Source organism: Onychostruthus taczanowskii, unplaced genomic scaffold (genome assembly GCF_017590055.1).
Source record: "Onychostruthus taczanowskii isolate IOZ18803 unplaced genomic scaffold, ASM1759005v1 scaffold106, whole genome shotgun sequence".
Taxonomy (NCBI): Eukaryota; Metazoa; Chordata; class Aves; order Passeriformes; family Passeridae; genus Onychostruthus; species Onychostruthus taczanowskii.
In genome coordinates this window covers 709,944-726,372 of record NW_024497186.1, presented here as the reverse complement: position 1 = coordinate 726,372, position 16,429 = coordinate 709,944, and the positions used below count along the sequence as shown (strand labels likewise).

The 16,429-nt window shown below is 65.1% G+C and overlaps 1 protein-coding gene and 1 non-coding gene across 2 annotated transcripts; one reads left to right on the top strand and one right to left on the bottom strand.

Moving 5' to 3' along the window:
• The first annotated feature begins 136 nt into the window (after positions 1 to 136).
• LOC121342742 lies at positions 137 to 243 on the top strand. Its single transcript, XR_005953601.1, has one exon. It is a non-coding gene; the product is annotated as a U6 spliceosomal RNA (small nuclear RNA).
• Positions 244 to 548: 305 nt separating this feature from the next.
• Positions 549 to 16,213, bottom strand: ABCA7 (ATP binding cassette subfamily A member 7). Its single transcript, XM_041416685.1, has 50 exons — positions 16,152 to 16,213; positions 14,483 to 14,773; positions 14,273 to 14,366; positions 13,979 to 14,120; positions 13,771 to 13,898; positions 13,585 to 13,706; positions 13,317 to 13,511; positions 13,131 to 13,220; positions 12,820 to 13,045; positions 12,581 to 12,720; positions 12,389 to 12,505; positions 12,041 to 12,220; positions 11,755 to 11,963; positions 11,494 to 11,670; positions 11,074 to 11,296; positions 10,749 to 10,970; positions 10,435 to 10,639; positions 10,249 to 10,365; positions 9,914 to 10,085; positions 9,630 to 9,761; positions 9,399 to 9,538; positions 9,186 to 9,323; positions 8,846 to 9,057; positions 8,649 to 8,721; positions 8,202 to 8,404; positions 8,039 to 8,087; positions 7,772 to 7,834; positions 7,024 to 7,178; positions 6,819 to 6,943; positions 6,645 to 6,743; positions 6,261 to 6,456; positions 6,045 to 6,139; positions 5,824 to 5,856; positions 5,388 to 5,493; positions 5,231 to 5,305; positions 4,825 to 4,994; positions 4,581 to 4,758; positions 4,380 to 4,495; positions 4,082 to 4,226; positions 3,871 to 3,994; positions 3,650 to 3,782; positions 2,778 to 2,898; positions 2,608 to 2,670; positions 2,425 to 2,531; positions 2,004 to 2,145; positions 1,800 to 1,934; positions 1,620 to 1,723; positions 1,432 to 1,524; positions 1,112 to 1,349; positions 549 to 1,037 (listed from the first exon to the last, which is right to left on the bottom strand). The coding sequence occupies exons 2-50, from the start codon at positions 14,546 to 14,548 to the stop codon at positions 897 to 899; spliced, it is 6,729 nt and encodes a 2,242-aa protein (XP_041272619.1). The 5' UTR covers positions 14,549 to 14,773; positions 16,152 to 16,213; the 3' UTR covers positions 549 to 896.
• Positions 16,214 to 16,429: the final 216 nt, after the last annotated feature.

The window sequence follows — 16,429 nt, the reverse complement described above, 5'->3', positions numbered from 1 at the left end:
AAAATTAGAATCTATCGCTTGGGAGAGTGACCATGTGAAGAAAAGCAAAGGAATCAAAAAAAAAAATTAACTCATACTGAGGTAAAAATTTTTCACTATGGGAGGTTTAAATAGCGCTACGGGTGTAGGCGGTTTTGTGCTCGCTTCGGCAGCACATATACTAAAATTGGAACGATACAGAGAAGATTAGCATGGCCCCTGCGCAAGGATGACACGCAAATTCGTGAAGCGTTCCATATTTTTTCCCAGGCACGGTCTCGAAGCCCCTCCTCGGGACCACGCTTTTGTCCCCCCAGACGCGGCACGGGCCGTCCCAGCCCCCCGCGAGGCCGGGGGAGCCCCCCAGGCGCGGCCTGACGGAGGCGAACATCGACCCTCAGATTTCCAGGCAGCAGCTGACAGGAGGAGAGGACGCGGTCTTAAGCTGCGCCAAGGGGATTTTAGGTTGGATATTAGGAGTAGTTTTTTATGGACGCGGTGCTGTCCCACTGTGCCCCCGCCTTGTTCCCCACCGCGGTCGCGTTGTGGCGAGGGCAGTGGAGCCCCCCGGCAGTACCGTGGGTTTTTATTGAATTGCTCTGTTACAGCAAGCTCGGCTCCGGTGGGGAGCAGCGGGGTCCCAAGGCCAGCCCCAGACCCCCCCATCCAGCTCAGCCCCGCACAGGGCATCAACCCCACCGCAGGGAGCCGGGGCCAGCTCTGTCCTGGCACTCTGAGCCCTCCCCAGCACCCACTGTCCCATGCGATGGTGACACCGTGCCAGCGGGCAGGATGCGCCCACGCCTCTTCTGTGCAGCTCTGGGGGGCTGCAGTTCCCAAAGCCCTGTGACCCTGGCTCGTGCTGTGGTGACAACCAAGGAGGGGACTGTGGGGGTCCAAGGGACACCACGGCCCACTCAGACAGCACTCTCCTGGTAGCTGTCGTCCTCCAGGAACCTGCTCAGCCTCCTCCCCGGGCCAGGGGCCGCATCCTGCCCTGGGGCTGTGACCTCCCCGGCGTCCCCATCGCTCTGCTCCTGGGCAAAGTGCATGAAGACCTGCAGGGAGGGCAGGATGAGAGACAGCACCGTGGGACAGGGCCCCCACGCCCTCACACTGCCTCCCCTGTCACCTGGTCCAGCGTGGTCTGGGACACGGAGTAGTCCTCTATGTGGCAGGGGCCACGGTGGGCGGCCAGAAGGCTGAAGACGGTGGCCAGGGAGGTGACACGGGCAGGCAGGTGGTACTGCAGCAGCCCCCCGTGCTGCTCCCTCAGCACGATGCCGGGAAAGTGCTGCTGCAGCAGGGCCTGCACCGCCGCTGGGCCAGGGCCCCCCGCCCGCACCACCACCGTGTACCCGTCCCCAAACCTGCGGGGAGAGGGGACACTGCTGTGAGGACAGGCCATGGCCACCACCCTCTGCAGACCCCCTTAGCCCCCCGATCTGATACCTGTTCTTGAGGTGCTGGACGCTGCCCAGGCAGCGGAACCGGCCGTTGACCATGATGGCCATCCTGGTGCAGAGCGCCTCACACTCCTCCATGCTGGGGGGACACGTGTGAGCCCCCCAGGGCAGAAGGACACTCCCTTCTGGGGGGTTCCTACAGGAACAGGGTGCTCCCCTTTGGTGGGGACTCACCTGTGGGACGTGAGCACCACGGACCGGCCGTCCCGGATAACGCCAAGGATGCGCTCCCACAGGAACCTCCGGGCTTGTGGGTCCATCCCCGTTGTGGGCTCATCCTGCAATGGTCCCGGCCCTGGGTCAGCCTGGGCAGGACCCTGGTGCTGCCGTGCGGCCTCCCAATGCCCCCCTCACCAGGAAAACAACAGGGGGGCAGCCGAGGAGGGCGATGGCCGTGGAGAGCTTGCGTTTGTTGCCCCCGCTGTACTTGCCCGCCGGCCGGTCAGCGTGCGGGCCCAGCCCCAGAGCGGTGATGCCCCACTGAGCCACCTGCAAGAGACAGAGGGGGTGAGGGTGGGGGCTCCCCCTGGGCTGGGGAGGACAGGGTACGGGCCCTACCCTGGGGGTCTCCTCCTCCGGGATCCCACGCAGGCGGCTGTAGAACTCCAGGTGCTCCCGCCCCGTCAGCAGGTCCGTGATGGCGTCAAACTGGGGACAGTAACCCATGTGCTGGTGGACAGACTGGAGGTCGGTGAGCACACTGTGGGATGGGGACAGGTGAGCATGGGACAGGGACAGGTGAGCACAGGATGAGGACAAGTGAGCATGGGACAGGGACAGGTGAGCACACTCTGGGATGGGGACATGTGCCAGGGGTACTGTGGGAACAGGGACAAGCAGCTGCAGGGACGAGGATGAGGATGAAGCAGGCTGCAGGGCAAAGGGCCAGGAAGGGCACAGGTGGGGACAGAGATGGTGGCATAGGTGCTGTGAGGACACGGAGAGGAATCCAAGCCATGGAGTCCCTGCATTCACCCACCTGTGCCCCTTCAACCAGGCCTCTCCCAGCGTCACCTCTGTGTCCCCTGTCAGCATCTTGAAGGTTGAGGTTTTCCCAGCACCATTCACCCCCAGGAGGCCAAAGCACTGTGGGGGCAGAGCAGGGTCACAGGCAGCCCTGGCCCTGCCCACAGAGCTGTCTGTCTGTCCATCTGCCCCTCACCTCCCCGGGGGGGATGGCCACGCAGAGCCGGTCCACGGCCGGAGCCTTCCTGCGCCGGTACACCTGCATGGAGGAGAGGTGGCACTGGGTGCTCCCTCCTGTCACTGCCACAGGGGCCATGGGTCCTGGGTGGGCTGGAGCTCACAGCAGGGTCCAGCCCACGCACCCACCTTGGTCAGGTCCTTCAGAAGCAGGAGGTGGCTGTGTGGGGGGATGCTGCCCACCCTCGCCCGCTCCCTGGCCACGTCCTGGTCCTCATCTCCCAGCGAGGGCAGCTCCAGAGCCCGTGGGCTGTGGGAACAGTGGCAAGGGCACATCCAGGGCTGTCCACCCCCCTGAGCACCCCCAGGGTACTGTGTCCAGCTCTGTGTGCAGTTTAGGAAGGACATTGATACGCTTGAACACATCCAAAGGAAGGTAACAAGGCTGATGAGGGGCTTGGAACACAAACCCTGTGAGGAATGACTGAAGGAGCTGGGGGTGTTTAGCCTGGAGAAAAGGAGACTCAGGGTGACCTTATCACTCTCTGCAACTCCCTGAAAGGTGGGGGGTGGTCTCTTTCTGCAGGCAGCACTGACAGAACCAGAGGACACAGTCTTAAGCTGTGCCAAGGAAAACTTTGGCAGGATATTAGGAAAAAGTTTTTTATGGAAAGAGTGATAAAGTTCTGGAATGGCTGCCTGGGGAGTTGGTGGGTGTGTTTAACAAAGCCTGGATGTGGCACTGGGTGCCAGGGTTTAGTTGAGGTGTTGGGGCTAGGTTGGTCTCGATGATCTTAAAGATCTCTTCCAACCCAGTGATTCTGTGATTCTGATTCTCAGGGATTCTGTGATTCTGATTCTCAGGGATTCAGGGATTCTGTGATTCTGGTTCTCAGGGATTCTGTGATTCTGATTCTCAGGGATTCTGTGATTCTGATTCTCAGGGATTCAGGGATTCTGTGATTCTGGTTCTCAGGGATTCTGTGATTCTGGTTCTCAGAGATTCTGGGATTCTGATTCTCAGGGATTCTGGGATTCTGTACCCCCCGGCCAGCGCTCACCCCAGGCGCAGGAAGAAGCGGTGGTACTGCAGCAGGAGGGTGAAGAGGAAGAAGACGATGCCCTCGATGGCCATGGCAAACATGTTCTTCCCCGCCAGGTCCCAGGAGAGGGGGGACACAAAGCGCTTGTCCCCTGCAAGCAGCCAGAGGGGCTGTAGGAATAGGGGACCTCTGTGCTGGGCTTTGGGGAGGGCGAGCAGCCCTGACACCCCCAGACTCACCGAACCTCTCAAAGGCATCAGCCATTGCCTGGTTCTTCACCATGTCAATGAGGCCTCGGCCCAAGCAGAAGTGGGGGAAGATGAGGAAAACCTTCTTCAGGACACGGTTGATGTCATTGAGGTTCTGATGGGGCAGCAAAGAGAGGGGTGGGGGAGCTGGCACTGGCACTGGAGGGGAGGGATGGGGCGTGCAGGGCATGCCAAGGCTCACCTGGTCCACGAAGAGCTCCAGCACAAAGGTGGCCACGCTGCCGTTGATGCCAATGAAGAGGTTGATGCAGGTCAGGGCCACGTAGGCAGTGCTGGGGATGCTGAAGAGGAAGGAGGCTGGATACATCAGGGGGGTGATGGACCACCTGCAGTGGGGAGAGCAGGGGCTGGCTGAGGTGCACATCCCAGCCTGGGGGGCTCGAGAGTGCAACCACCCTCCCAAGCACCACAACCCCTCACCCCAGCTGCCCCCAGCCCCACAACCCCCTCGCCCCTGCTGGGCTCTGCTGCCCCATCACCCGTAGAGCAGCAGCAGCAGCACCAGGGAGGGCAGGTTGGCCGAGGACACGTAGGATTCCTGCTGGAAGCAGAGGAAGATGAGGATGACCAGCAGCGCGGGGACCAGGTAGTTGCACTGAGGGGATGGAAAAGCAAGGAAAGGGGTCAGGGGTGGGACCAGACCCCTTGGAACTAATCCCTGTCCCCATCCCCATCCCCACCATGTCCCAGGCGAAGTTGCCCAGCCAGTAGGTGATGGGCTTCATCCCGCTGACAAACTGAAGGTGCTTGGCCTTGCTGACCCGCTCCTCGATGAGGAAGACGACGAAGCTGGCCGGGACGAAGGACATGGCGAAGATCACGCAGATGGAGACCAGCACGTCCACAGAAGTGGCCATCCTGCCGAGGAGGGGAGAGCTCAGCGGGGGCCGGAGGGGGCTGTGGGACCCCCATCCCCACACTCACAGGGCGGCCTCGGAGAGCTGCTCCTTGGTGAGGTTCAGGGGGTGGTTGGTGGCCGTGATGCCGAAGCGCGCGGGGTCGGTGCCGGGGGGCAGCCGGGCTCGCAGCAGCCCATTGCTGGCCACGTTGAGGAAGGAGACCATGGCGTGCCAGCCCTTGTTGTTGAACCAAACCTGCAGCATGGGGAGGGCCGGGCAGCTCAGAGCCCCCCACCCAACCTGGCACTGCCCCTGGTTGTGCCTGCAGCACCAACTCCCACCAGGAGCACTCCCAATCCCCACCGGGCTCCTGCTCCCATCCAGCCATGCTCAGTCCTTCTTGGGCTGCTCCATCCCTTGAGGGGACATCGCTGTCACATCCCTGCTGCCCCCAGCTCTCCCCCCTGAGGCACCCCCAGCCCTGGGCACACCTTGATATTCCTGCGGGCATCCAAACCCTCGATGAAGTGGCTGAGGTTGGCCAGGAGCCGATCCGAGGGGCTGCCCTGAGTGCAGGAACACAGGGTGAGGAGGGGTCTCCCAGCACTGGGACCCCAGAGCCGAGCCAGGGGCTGAGTCCGGCTGTACCAGGGTGATGTTGAGCAGCACCCGGAGCTCCAGCACCGCCTGATCCACCTCTGCTGCTGATGGCAGGGCCTGGGAGCTGCCAGCACCCAGGGAGAAGCCACCGTACCTGCAGGAGAAATGGGGCTCCCAAACCTGCCAGAGAGACTCCCACTGCCAGCGTGCCAGGAACTGGGCTTGAGGATCCACCTGGGTCCCTTCCCCCCCTGGAGATTCTACAATTCTGTGAAACCTGACACCCATTCCCCACTGCCACCCTTGTGCAAACTCAACCCTCCACTCGCCCGGGTGCCAGAGTGAGGGACACACAGCAGAGGGCTGAAGGCATCTGGATCATGGCTCTGCCCAGAGACCACTCAGGCTCTCCCCAAACCCACCAGGGATCTCTTGTCTCCCTCCATTCCTGGCTGTGCCAGCCCCCAGCCCCTGCCCAGCTCACCTCTGCTCATTCACCCACTTCTTGTTCCTCAGCCTGCAAGAAATGAGGTGGGGGGAGTCAGAGGAGAGAGAAACCCCCTGAGGGGACATTAGGGCAGCACCTGCCCACCCAGCCACATGTCCCCAGCAGTGTCCCCTTCCCCCAGATGTCCCTGGGGTGTTCCCTTGGTGTCCCCACAGTGCCCCTGCAGCATCCCTGGTGTTCCCAGCCCCAGCACTCACTCCTGACGGATGATCTGGGGATAGGTCTTCACCAGGTAGTCAGAGATGTTCCTGCCTGTCAGGTTCTGAAGGACGTCCCCTGTGCCCCTCTGCACCTGCAGGATGGACAGAGGGGCTGGATGGACACCCAGCCCTGTGGCATCCCCAGAGCACCACCTGCCCCCACAGCCAGCAGTGACAGAGCCCTGGGGCTGCCCCTGCGAGGCTGGGGGTTACCTGGGGTGGTGGGAGCCCCCCGGCCCCCTCAGGACACTCAGGCAGCATCCTGTGTGCCCCTGGCCCGCTGCACTGGCACGGGGGGGACGGCTTGGCCGGTGTCCAGTTCCCACGCTGCAGCACTTCCAGCAGGGATGGGGGGGCCGAGGGGGTGGAGAAGCCATCGGGGTGGGAAGCCGGTGGGCACAGCCCTGCCCTGGGCACCGGGGCAGAGAGAGAAACTCCCGTTACCAGCCTGGTGTGAGCCAGGGGCACCGGGACCCACCGTGGGCATGCTGGGGGGTCCCACAGCGTCACACCAGGTGGCAGAGCTGCTCCGTGGGCAGGTGGGCACTGAGGTGGGGGCCAAGCCCCGGCTGCCCCCGTCCTTCCGAGGACACTCACGCCTTCCCCTCTTCCTTCATGCACTTGGTGCCGAAGCCGGGCTCAGCCAGGAGCGCCTCCAGCAGCCGGGCTGTGGCGGGGTCTCCCGGGGCGTCGTTGCTGCCGGGAGACACAGGAGTGAGCTGGTGGCAGTGGGGGACCAGGGACACGGCGGGCAGAGGGCTGGGGACACACCTGAAAAAGGTGAACTGCTGCCCGTACATCCAGGGCTGCAGCTGCAGCGGCGGGTACTTCCCGAAGGGCGGCACGATCAGGCTGAAGAGCAGCGCGACGCAGACGAAGACGGCGGGGAGGACGATCTGAGGAGGCCGGGGGGATGAGGTTTGGCTGTGCCCCACCCTGCCCCGTGTCCTGCTCCATCCCCACCCCGCGGCCCCACCTGCGCGAAGAATCCGCGGGTGCTGCGCCGAGCGTGGAGCATCCTCTTGGTGAAGAGAGCGCGGAGCTGGCGGCAGGTGAGCGCCCAGCCCCGCACCCTCCCGCACGCCTGCCCCGCCGCCCCCCGCAGCAGGTCCGTCTCCCGGGGCTCCTCCGCTGCCGGGACACACACGGGTCTGGCAAGGGACTCGTGCCAGGCGGGGTGAGGGGGGACAGGCTGCTGGCAGGGGCGCCCCCCCACCCCAGCAGGGACGGGGTGCTGCATGCAGGAGCCCCCAGCCCCCCCAAACTGCCCCCAGCTCCTACCTCGCCGTGCTCCTTTGGCTCAATGTAAAGGAGAGGAGAGAGGGGTTACTACCAGTGCCCACCCAGGGCAGAGCTGGTGCCCCAAATCACCACAGCCCCCCCAGGCTCCCGTGGCTGTCCCCATGCCAGCTCTCCCTCAAGAGTTCTCCTCTTGAATTCCCCCCCTGGGATTTCATATCCCATCCCAATTCCTGCGCAGAACTGGGCTTCCCCAAATCCATCCTCATCCCAGATCTTTGCTCTGGGGACACCCCAAAACTGGGAGGCAGCTATGCTGCACGAGGGTCCCTGAGTATCCCCCTGCTTGAAGGGACACATGCCTGAAGGGATGCCTGCTTGGAGGGACAGCCACCCAAATGGACACGTGCCATCACCCCAGCCCAGGGGCTGGAGGTGGGGAGCCCTCAGCAGCAGCTCAGGGGTCCCACCTCCCCCATCCTTACCCATCTCTCCATCGGCCACATCCCCATCCCCCATCTCGCCAGGAGCTGCTCCTTTCATGGTGCCTGACAAAATGAGGACAAGATGCCAGGGCAGGACCAAGGTCACAGGCTGTGACACCACTCTGCATCCACAGGTGCTCCCAGCAGGGCCCCTAGCCCTGGCAGGGTGCTGGGGACACCCCACTCTTCTGCTTTGGGCTGCTGAGCACCTCCCCAGCCCTCCCTGTACCCCAGAGCTCAGCTCCAGCCAGGACTGAGGGGTTTTACCCGTGGTGTCAGTGTCCAGCGCTGTGTCCTCGGCCACCTTCAGGAAGATCTGGGCATGTGGGAGGGCTGGTGTTAAACACACACCAGCACCCACAGCCCAGTGAGGGAAACCCCCTGGTCAGGAGCACCCCGGGAGCCCCTTGACCACAGCCCCCCTGGGTACCTCTTCCAGGGTGGTGTCAGAGATGCCGTAGCTGGAGACCCCCAGTTCCCCCAGGCGTGCGTCCAGCTCACGGAACAGCTCCCCAAAGGTCCCGTCCCTGGCCCCGCTGTAGGGCAGGACAAAGAGCACCTCGTGCCCGATGTCCTCCACCAGCCGGGAGCCAGGGACCAGCTTCTGGATCAGCGCTGACAGCTGGGCCACATCTGGAGGGATGGGGAGGGCTGGAAACCCGGGGCAGGAGCCACTGGCTGGCACAGCTGGCCACAGCTCTGTGTGCCCGGCATCCCAGCCTGAGTGTCCCCAGGGGAGATGGAGGGGATGGGGATCTCCTTCTGCACTTCCAATAAAAGGGGGAGAGGGGCCAGATGCGGGGCTGTGCACCCCCAGCCTCCCTGGGGTGTCTGAGGAGCAGCTGGGGGTGACACTGTGAGGGGACAAAACTCTCACCCACGGCGCTGGCATCACTGCCCCGCTCGCTGCCCAGGCCCGTGTCACTGCTGTGCTCCGAGTCACTGCCATCCTGCAGCAAAGGGTGGCTGGAGCCTGGCACCCCACAGCAGGACCTAGCCCCCAGTGCCCCCCAATATCCAGGACGGAGACACTGGCTGTTCTTTGGGGGATGATCACAGGGCTGAGGGTCCCACCTTTTTGGTGACACTGGGGACAGTGCTAGTGTTGCCGCCTGTCCCGCTCCTGTCCCGCTTCACCAGGGTGAGGTGGTAGCCGGTGCCAAGCCTGGCCTTGAGGAAGAGGGGGGACCCGCAGCAGCAGAGCCGGCCCTGTGAGATGATGGCAGTGCGGTCCCCCAGGAGCTCTGCCTCGTCCATGTAGTGGGTGGACAGGATGATGGTGCGGCCTGAGGACCAGGAACGGGCTTGACCCCCTTGCTGGACCCCCCCATTGCAGGTTCTCCCCACCAGCACATCCCCCGCTCGCCCCAGGCTGGGGGGCTCAGAGGGTGAAGCGGGGGCTCCCAGCCCTGACCTTTGCGGTACTTGAGCAGCAGCTCCCAGATGCTGCGGCGGGAGAAGGGGTCGACGCCGGCCGTGGGCTCATCCAGGATGACCACCCGGGAGCCGCCCACGAAGGCGATGGCCACCGAGAGCTTCCGCTGCATCCCGCCTGCAGAGGGAGGCGTTGGGGAGGCTCGGAGCCAGCGAGCCCCGCTCAGGCACCCAGCCCGACCCCCACACGCACCCGAGAGGTTCCTGGTCTGCTCCCGGCGCTTGTGGGGCAGCCCCGTGTCCTGGAGCAGCTGCTCCATCTCCTCCTGCACCTGCCTCTCCGAGAGCCCCTTCAGCCGCCCGTAGAACCAGACGTGCTCCTCCACCGTCAGGCTGCGGGGACGGGGGAAAGGCAGCGTGAGGGGCACAGGGATGGAGGGAGACAGCCCTGCATCACTCCCCACACCACCCCAGCCCTGCCTACATGTCGAAGAGCACGTTGTGCTGGGGACACATGCCCATGGATTTGCGGATGCTGTCGATATCGGAACAGATGTCCCAGCCCAGAACATAGGCAGTGCCCGAGGTGGGGGGCAGGAGGCCAGTCAGGATGGACCTGGAAATGGTGAGAAAAGTGGGACATGGAGCACAGGGGCAGCAAGGCTTGGGGCCAGGGTACCCTGTCCTGTGTGGGGACCAGGTGGGGACAGAGTCAGGCTCAGCTCCTGTCCCCAGCCATGGCCACACAGCCCCTCTGTGGTGGCTCACATGGTGGTGGTCTTCCCAGCGCCGTTGTGGCCCAGGAAGGAGGTGATCTGCCCCTCGTAGAAGTCCAGGCTCAGCCCGTTGACGGCCGCACGGCCGCTGCTGCCATAGACCTTCACCAGGTTGCGGATGGAGACGCCGGGCTGGAGATCGGCAGGCGGCTCTTCCACCAGCACTGGAAGCCACCAAGGGGTCACATCCCTGGCCAGGACCCCTCGCTGGGGGCAGGACCCCTTGCCATGGGGTGCAGGACCCTCCACTGGGGAGCAAGACCTGGGCTGGAGGGCTCCATGGCCACTGCCCTCAGCCACGCAGCTCCAGGGTGGGCAGGGAGTCACCTTGGGGTGCAGTGTGGGGGCTGGTGTGGTACAGGGAGTGCCCAGATGAGGATGACTCTCCAAACCAGTAGCTCTTCAGGAAGGGGAAATTCCAGGGCTTGGGGATCCCGTACTGACCTGCAGCAGAAAGGGGTTAAGTGGGGCCAGGGCTGAGTGGCAGCTGGGGGTCAGGGGAGCTGCACTCACCTGGGAAGACACCCTCGAGGTACCAGGTGGCCAGGCCATAGAGGACAGCGTCCAGCAGCAGCAGCCCCATGGCTGCAGCAAAGCTGTACGGGTCTCCTGGCACGGGGCTGGCAGCCAGGTTGTGCCACTGGATGCCCACGCCCTGCTCCTCGTAGAGGGAGAAGTAATCACAGCCGAAGCCGAAGGCCACGGGGGACAGCAGGCTCTGAGGAGAGCCAGAAAGGCAGTGAGGGCAAAGACTGGCCTGGGGGGTGCAGCCCAAAGCCCCCACCCAGAGCAGCAGGGGCATTGCAGAGGGGCAGCTCCGGGCTCACCACCAGGACACGGATTGGGAAGGTGATGTAGTCGCGCCAGGCGACGCACAGCACGTAGGGCAGGTAGAGCGAGAAGTAAATGATGCCACCGCACGCCGAGGCCAGGTTGGCACGGGGGAAGAAGGTGCTGATGAGGAAGCACTGGCTGATGGTGGCTACTGAGAAGGTGCCGAGGAAGAGGAAGATGACTGCTGGATCGCTGTAGGGCAGGATGTTTCCCAGCTGTGGATGGAGGCAGGTTGGAGCCTGTGGAGCCTCCCGTGCTGGCTCCCAGCCCTGATGTTCCCTGTGTCACCCATGCTGTCCCCTGAGACCTGCAACCTGCCTTGAGGATGAGGACAAGGAGGGCAGAGCTGAGGAGGAAGGGGATGAAGCTGCTGAGGAACCAGCTGAGCCAGAGGATCCCGCTGCTCAGCCCCATGGTCTTCATGGTCTCCTTGAGACGTGTCTCCTTCTCGTGCACCACCCCCTTGATGATCATGGCCACTGAGTAGATCCAGGCCAGAGTCATGAAGAGAGGCAGTGAGCGGTTCAGGACCCTCAAGAACCTGGGGAGATACCACCAGCCATTCCACCCTTAGCTCAACATTCCTGGGCCACTCTTGTGCCAGGGACACCAGGGCACGACCAGCCCTGTGCCACCTCCCCAGCGCAGCCATGCTGCAGGATGCTTGGATGTGTCCCCCATTGCAGCAGGGGGGTCACCCAACTGTCCCAGGGTCTGGGGCTGCCCCTGCCCACTCACACATCGTCCACATAGCAGGGGTAGGGCATCTGCTGGACATAGACCCCTGTCCGTGGGGCAGCCCCAGTCTGCACCCGCACCACCGCCTGCTCCACCAGGTCCTGAATGTACACGAAGCCCCCCCAGACGTAGCGCAGGTCACTGAAGGGGTCAGCTGCAGGGCCTGGGTCCCAAAACCTGGGGGCAGAGCACGGTGCTGGGACCAGGGATGCCCTGGCAATGAGCACAGGGTGGCCAAGGAGAGGGAGGGCATCCCCCAACCTGTCCTTGATCTTGTTGGTCCTTGTGACATCGTCAATGTCCATGCGGATCTTGTAGCGGACGTGGGGTGGCAGTCCAGGGGCTGTGGCATTGATGGGGGGCTGGAAGACCACTGCTGCCCAAAACTGCTGCTCCTCCAGCAGCTCCAGGGCTCGGGCTACCAGCTGCTCCTCGGTGGCCACTGCCTCGATCTTGTCCAGGCAGACACACTGTGGGAGGGCAGGTAGGGCTCAGCGGGCACGGGCGGTGCAAGGGGCCAGCCTGCCCACAGCAGGGTGACACAAACCTCCATGAACTGTGACAGCGTGCTCAGGACTGTGTCCACATCAGTGTACACCTGGTGCCAGGTGAGGCCTGGTCCCCCTGCTGGCCCTGTCAGGAATGTGACCAGCTCTGGCAGCTTCCAGGAGGTGCCGTTGAGGAAGCCATCCAGGAGCTGGGCTGTGCTCGGGGCCAGCAGCAGGTCCTGCAAAGCACCGGGGTATGGGAGGCCATGCAGCCCACCCTGCTCCAGCTGCAGCCCACCCTTCTCCAGCTGCAGCCCACCCCACTCCTGGCCACTCGCACCCCAGCACAGCCCATCTTGCACCCCACAGCAACCTCGTTCCCAACGGAGGAGTCTGGGGTCACCCACCTGGAGCACCTGCATCTCCAGGCTGCTGTTGAGGAGGGTGTAAATTCGGGGTCCCAGCTCCTGCCAGGCACCCCCCAACTCCCCCAGCACCGCCAGCTCCCGGAAGGTCCGATTCACCTGTGTGAGGGAGGTGAGGCAGGTTTGGGATGAGACCCCCCCAAACCCTCCAGCCCTCCTGCAGCCCCCACTCACCTCAGCCATGACACTGTCGGGGCCAGGCCCGGGTGGGGTGTACAGGATCTTCCCCACAAAGAGGGGCTTGATCCCCCGCCAGAAGATCTGTGAGAGGGGGCTGGACTCCAGGCTGCGGAGCAGCTCCCGGCAGAAGGGACCTGGGGGTGCAGAGCTGAGCCCTCACCACCAGCCCCCCACCATCGGCCCCCCCTGCCCCCCACAGCCCCTGGCTGAGCCTCCCACAGCCCCCCACTCACTGGTGCTGCCTGAGGCCACAGGTCTGTGCTCCGAGCTGTTACGGTCCAGGAAGGCTTTGACATCGTTGTCCTCGTACCAGTTGAGGGAGGGGATCCTGAGCCCCCCGCCCTCGGGGTGCCCACAGGCGATGCGTGACAGGGCTGTGAAGGCTCCCGTGCTGGTGTTGGGCACCCTCAGCCCCTCAATCTCCTGACGCAGCTCGGCCAGGCTGGTCATGGAGGAGACCTGGGGAGAGTGGGATGACAGTGGAGAGGGGCAGTGGGGGACAGGGGCACGGTGGGGGTGGGCAGGGGGCAGGGGAGGGGTGTACCTCCTCCATCAGGGATGCTGCATCCCGCAGGAAGCTGCCCAAAGCTTCCACGCTGCCAGCGATTCCGCTCAACTCTGAGCTCATCTGTTCCTACAAGGGGCATGAGAAGGGGGTCACAGCCCTGGCAGGGAGGCCAGGGGTCTCTGCCTCGCTGCCCTCCAGCACCCGACCGCGCTGGAGGCTCACCGCCAGCAGTCGTGGGAAGTCCATCTGGGAGAGGAAGGAGCCCTCCATGGCACGGAGCTGGGAGCTGGGCAGCGCGCAGAGTCCTTGCTGCAGGCTCTGGGTGGAGTCGGCGTCGCCGCCCACCAGGAAGCCCCCCAGGACCGAGGCGTTGCAGACCAGGGCCTTCAGAGGGAGGCGAACGCTCTCCAAGGAGAACTGGAAGGAGAGGGCAGTCGTGATGCGGTCACCGGCAGCGGGCACCGGGAGTGGGCACCGCGGCGACACTCACGATGCGGGGGCTGAGCCGAGCCCCCATCAGCTCATCCACCAGCGCCGCGGGCAGAGATGTGTTGGTCCGCAGGAACCGGGAGAAAGTCTCGTCCTCTCTCAAGTATTCCCTCACCGGCAGAGCTGGGGGAGCAGGGGTCAGACAAGGGGTCTGGCTCCCCCGGCACCCCCCGCCCCCGGTGCTCACCGCTCCGCTGGTTCCCGCTGTCCCGGAGCCGGCGCAGGGCGGGCAGGAGCCGGGCGAAGCTGCGCAGGAGCCGCTGCCCGTGCCCGCGGAGCAGAACCCGCCGGGCTTCGGTCAGGAGACGGGAGACGCTGTGACACGGGACATGGGTGGGCAATGAGACCCCGGGCCAGCCCCGTTCTGCCCCGCAGCTCCCCTGCCCCGCGCTCACATGGAGCCATCGAAGTTGCCCACCACGCCAGGGGCTTCTCCTGCCGTGGGGTGCCGGAAGCAGGGGTTGTTCATGTTGCAGATGATGCCCTGCAGCCAGGGCAGTGTCCCCGCAGAGGGCAGCGCCTTGTTGGGAAAGTGGCCTGAGGGAGAGGGAGGCAGGTTCAGGGGACCCCACACACACCCGAGCAGCCTGTGACCACAGGGTCCCCCCGCTGTCACCCCGAAGGGCTCCCGTACCGGGGCACACAGAGGGGTCTTATCTGGCTTAGGGGGTCCTGGGGGGGACACTCACACTCATGCTGCTTGAAGGGAGGGTGGGATCGCCGCACTGAGATCAAGATAAGAAAGAGGAAGAGGGGCCACAGGATCTCGATAGCCAGCTGGATCTGGGGGACACGCAAGGCTGGTGGGATTCCGGTCCCACATCAGTGCCCGGGGCTCTGCCTGCCCCTATGCCAGGCACCCGCGGCTCTGGGTAGCCCCATCCCAATCGCCCACTCACCCGCTGCCGCCGGCGGTAGGTGAAGTTCTTCCAGAGCAGCAGCCCCAGCTGGGTGCCCACCGCCATCGCGGGGGTCGCGGGCCCCGCTCGGCTCCGGCTGCGGGTGAGAGCAGGGGGGGCAGCCCCGAGCTGGGGGCGGCGGCTGGGATCTCACTTCCTTCTGCTTCGGGGCTTATCACACCCCGGGCACGGTGCCGGGCACAGGGCTGAGCTCCGGGGCCGGCAGAAGCCGGACGGCATTCCGGCAGCAAAGCTCCTTTCCGGAGCTAAAGGCTCAAATCACATTATTTCCTAAAGCAAAAGCACCAGAGCTGGGCACGAGCTCTCTCCAGGAGCCAGCAGCACGGTTCGCTGCCCATGCCGGGCACAGGGAGCAGTCCAGCACCCCAGGAGTAGCTCCGGGCGAGCTGGGCAGCCCGGGAGAGGCTGAGACCTGCCCGTGCCTCAGTTTCCCCGTGAGAGGGATGTGGGTGGGGCTCTCATCAGCCCAGGAGCGAAATTGCTCCGGTGCAGCGGCCCGAGCTCCGACACCCGTATCCCACGGGGGTAGCAGCCGCATCTCTGCCAGTTCCCGGGAATTCACCCACCCCTGGAGCGGGGCCAGCAGCTCCGGGGCCCGGCAGCAAAGCTCTGCCAGGGCGGCTCAGTGACGAGCCCGGTGGCGGCGGCGGCACGACCCAACCCGCAGCGTTCCGCCCGGTGCACCCGCCCACGCCCCGGGACAACCGAGCTCCGGGGCGGCTCCCCGGTCTCCGCCAGTCTGGGACACCACCAGCCCCGGACTTGCCCCTCGTTTTTCCCCGGGGCCCGGGGAGCCGCGCACTCACCGCCGCGCCGCGCTCGCCGCCACCCGCCCGCCCCCGGGGCTAAGCCGGGTCCCGGGCGCAGGCGGGATAAGCGGGCACGGGGCAGCGGGATTAGGATCCCGGCTGGGAAATCCGCCTAATCGGCCTGCGGAGCCGGACACGAGTGGGTTCGGGGGTAGGATTCCTCCGGGGATGCACCGGGGTCAGCTGGGGTGACACGGAGAGAAAGAAGGAGCTGCCAGGTGGGGGTGACAAGGGGAGACAGAGGTGTCTGAGTGTCCCCATCCGCTGGAACCGGAGGGTGCTGCGGATCTGCCGGTCCGGGGGAGCCCCAGCCCCGCGGGGGCGGCGGCACTTTTCGGGACAAAACAACCACAGAATCCCTGGATCCTCCCGGGGGACTCGCGTGGGAATGTGCTCACTCATCTCACGAGGACAAACACGCCGCACCGCTGCAGCCGGGAGCTCGGTGGACGCCGCGACCCCGACAACAGCCGGACCAACCGCAGCTCCCGGCGCCCTCCGACCCCGCGCCCCCCAACCCGCTTCGGCCGCACGGAGCCCCGCTCCGGGCGGGGTGCGGAGTCACCGGGAGGCGGACGGGCCGGGAAGATATAGGGACAGCTCAGACACGGACAACCCAGGGGGGACATGGGGACAGCTCGAAGGAACGATGACAGTCCAGAGGGGACACGGGGACAGTTCAGGGCTACGAGGGGGACACGGGATAGCCTCGGAGGGGGGGCGGGGAGGCACTAAGAGCCTCGGGGGGACGCTGGGCGGCCGCATCCGGCCGAGACCAGCAGCCGGGACACAGCCTCGCCTCTCGGCCCTCGCAGCCCCCGGCCCGGGACCCCCGTTACCTGATGCTGCTGCGCGGCCTCTTTAAGAGACCCCGCGGCTCCGCCGGGCGCGCGCAGGCCCCGCCCACCCCGCGCTACAAAGTAGCCGTGGGCGTGACGTCATGGAGCCGGCTCTTAAAGGGGCAGGTGCGGCGGGGGGCGGGGAGTAGGAATCCCGCCCCCACCCCCCCCATCCCATGGATCCCATCCCATCCCATCCCATGGATCCCATCCCATTCCATCCCATCCCATGGATTCTATCCCATCCCATCCCGTCCCGTCCCCTCCCGCCCCGTCCC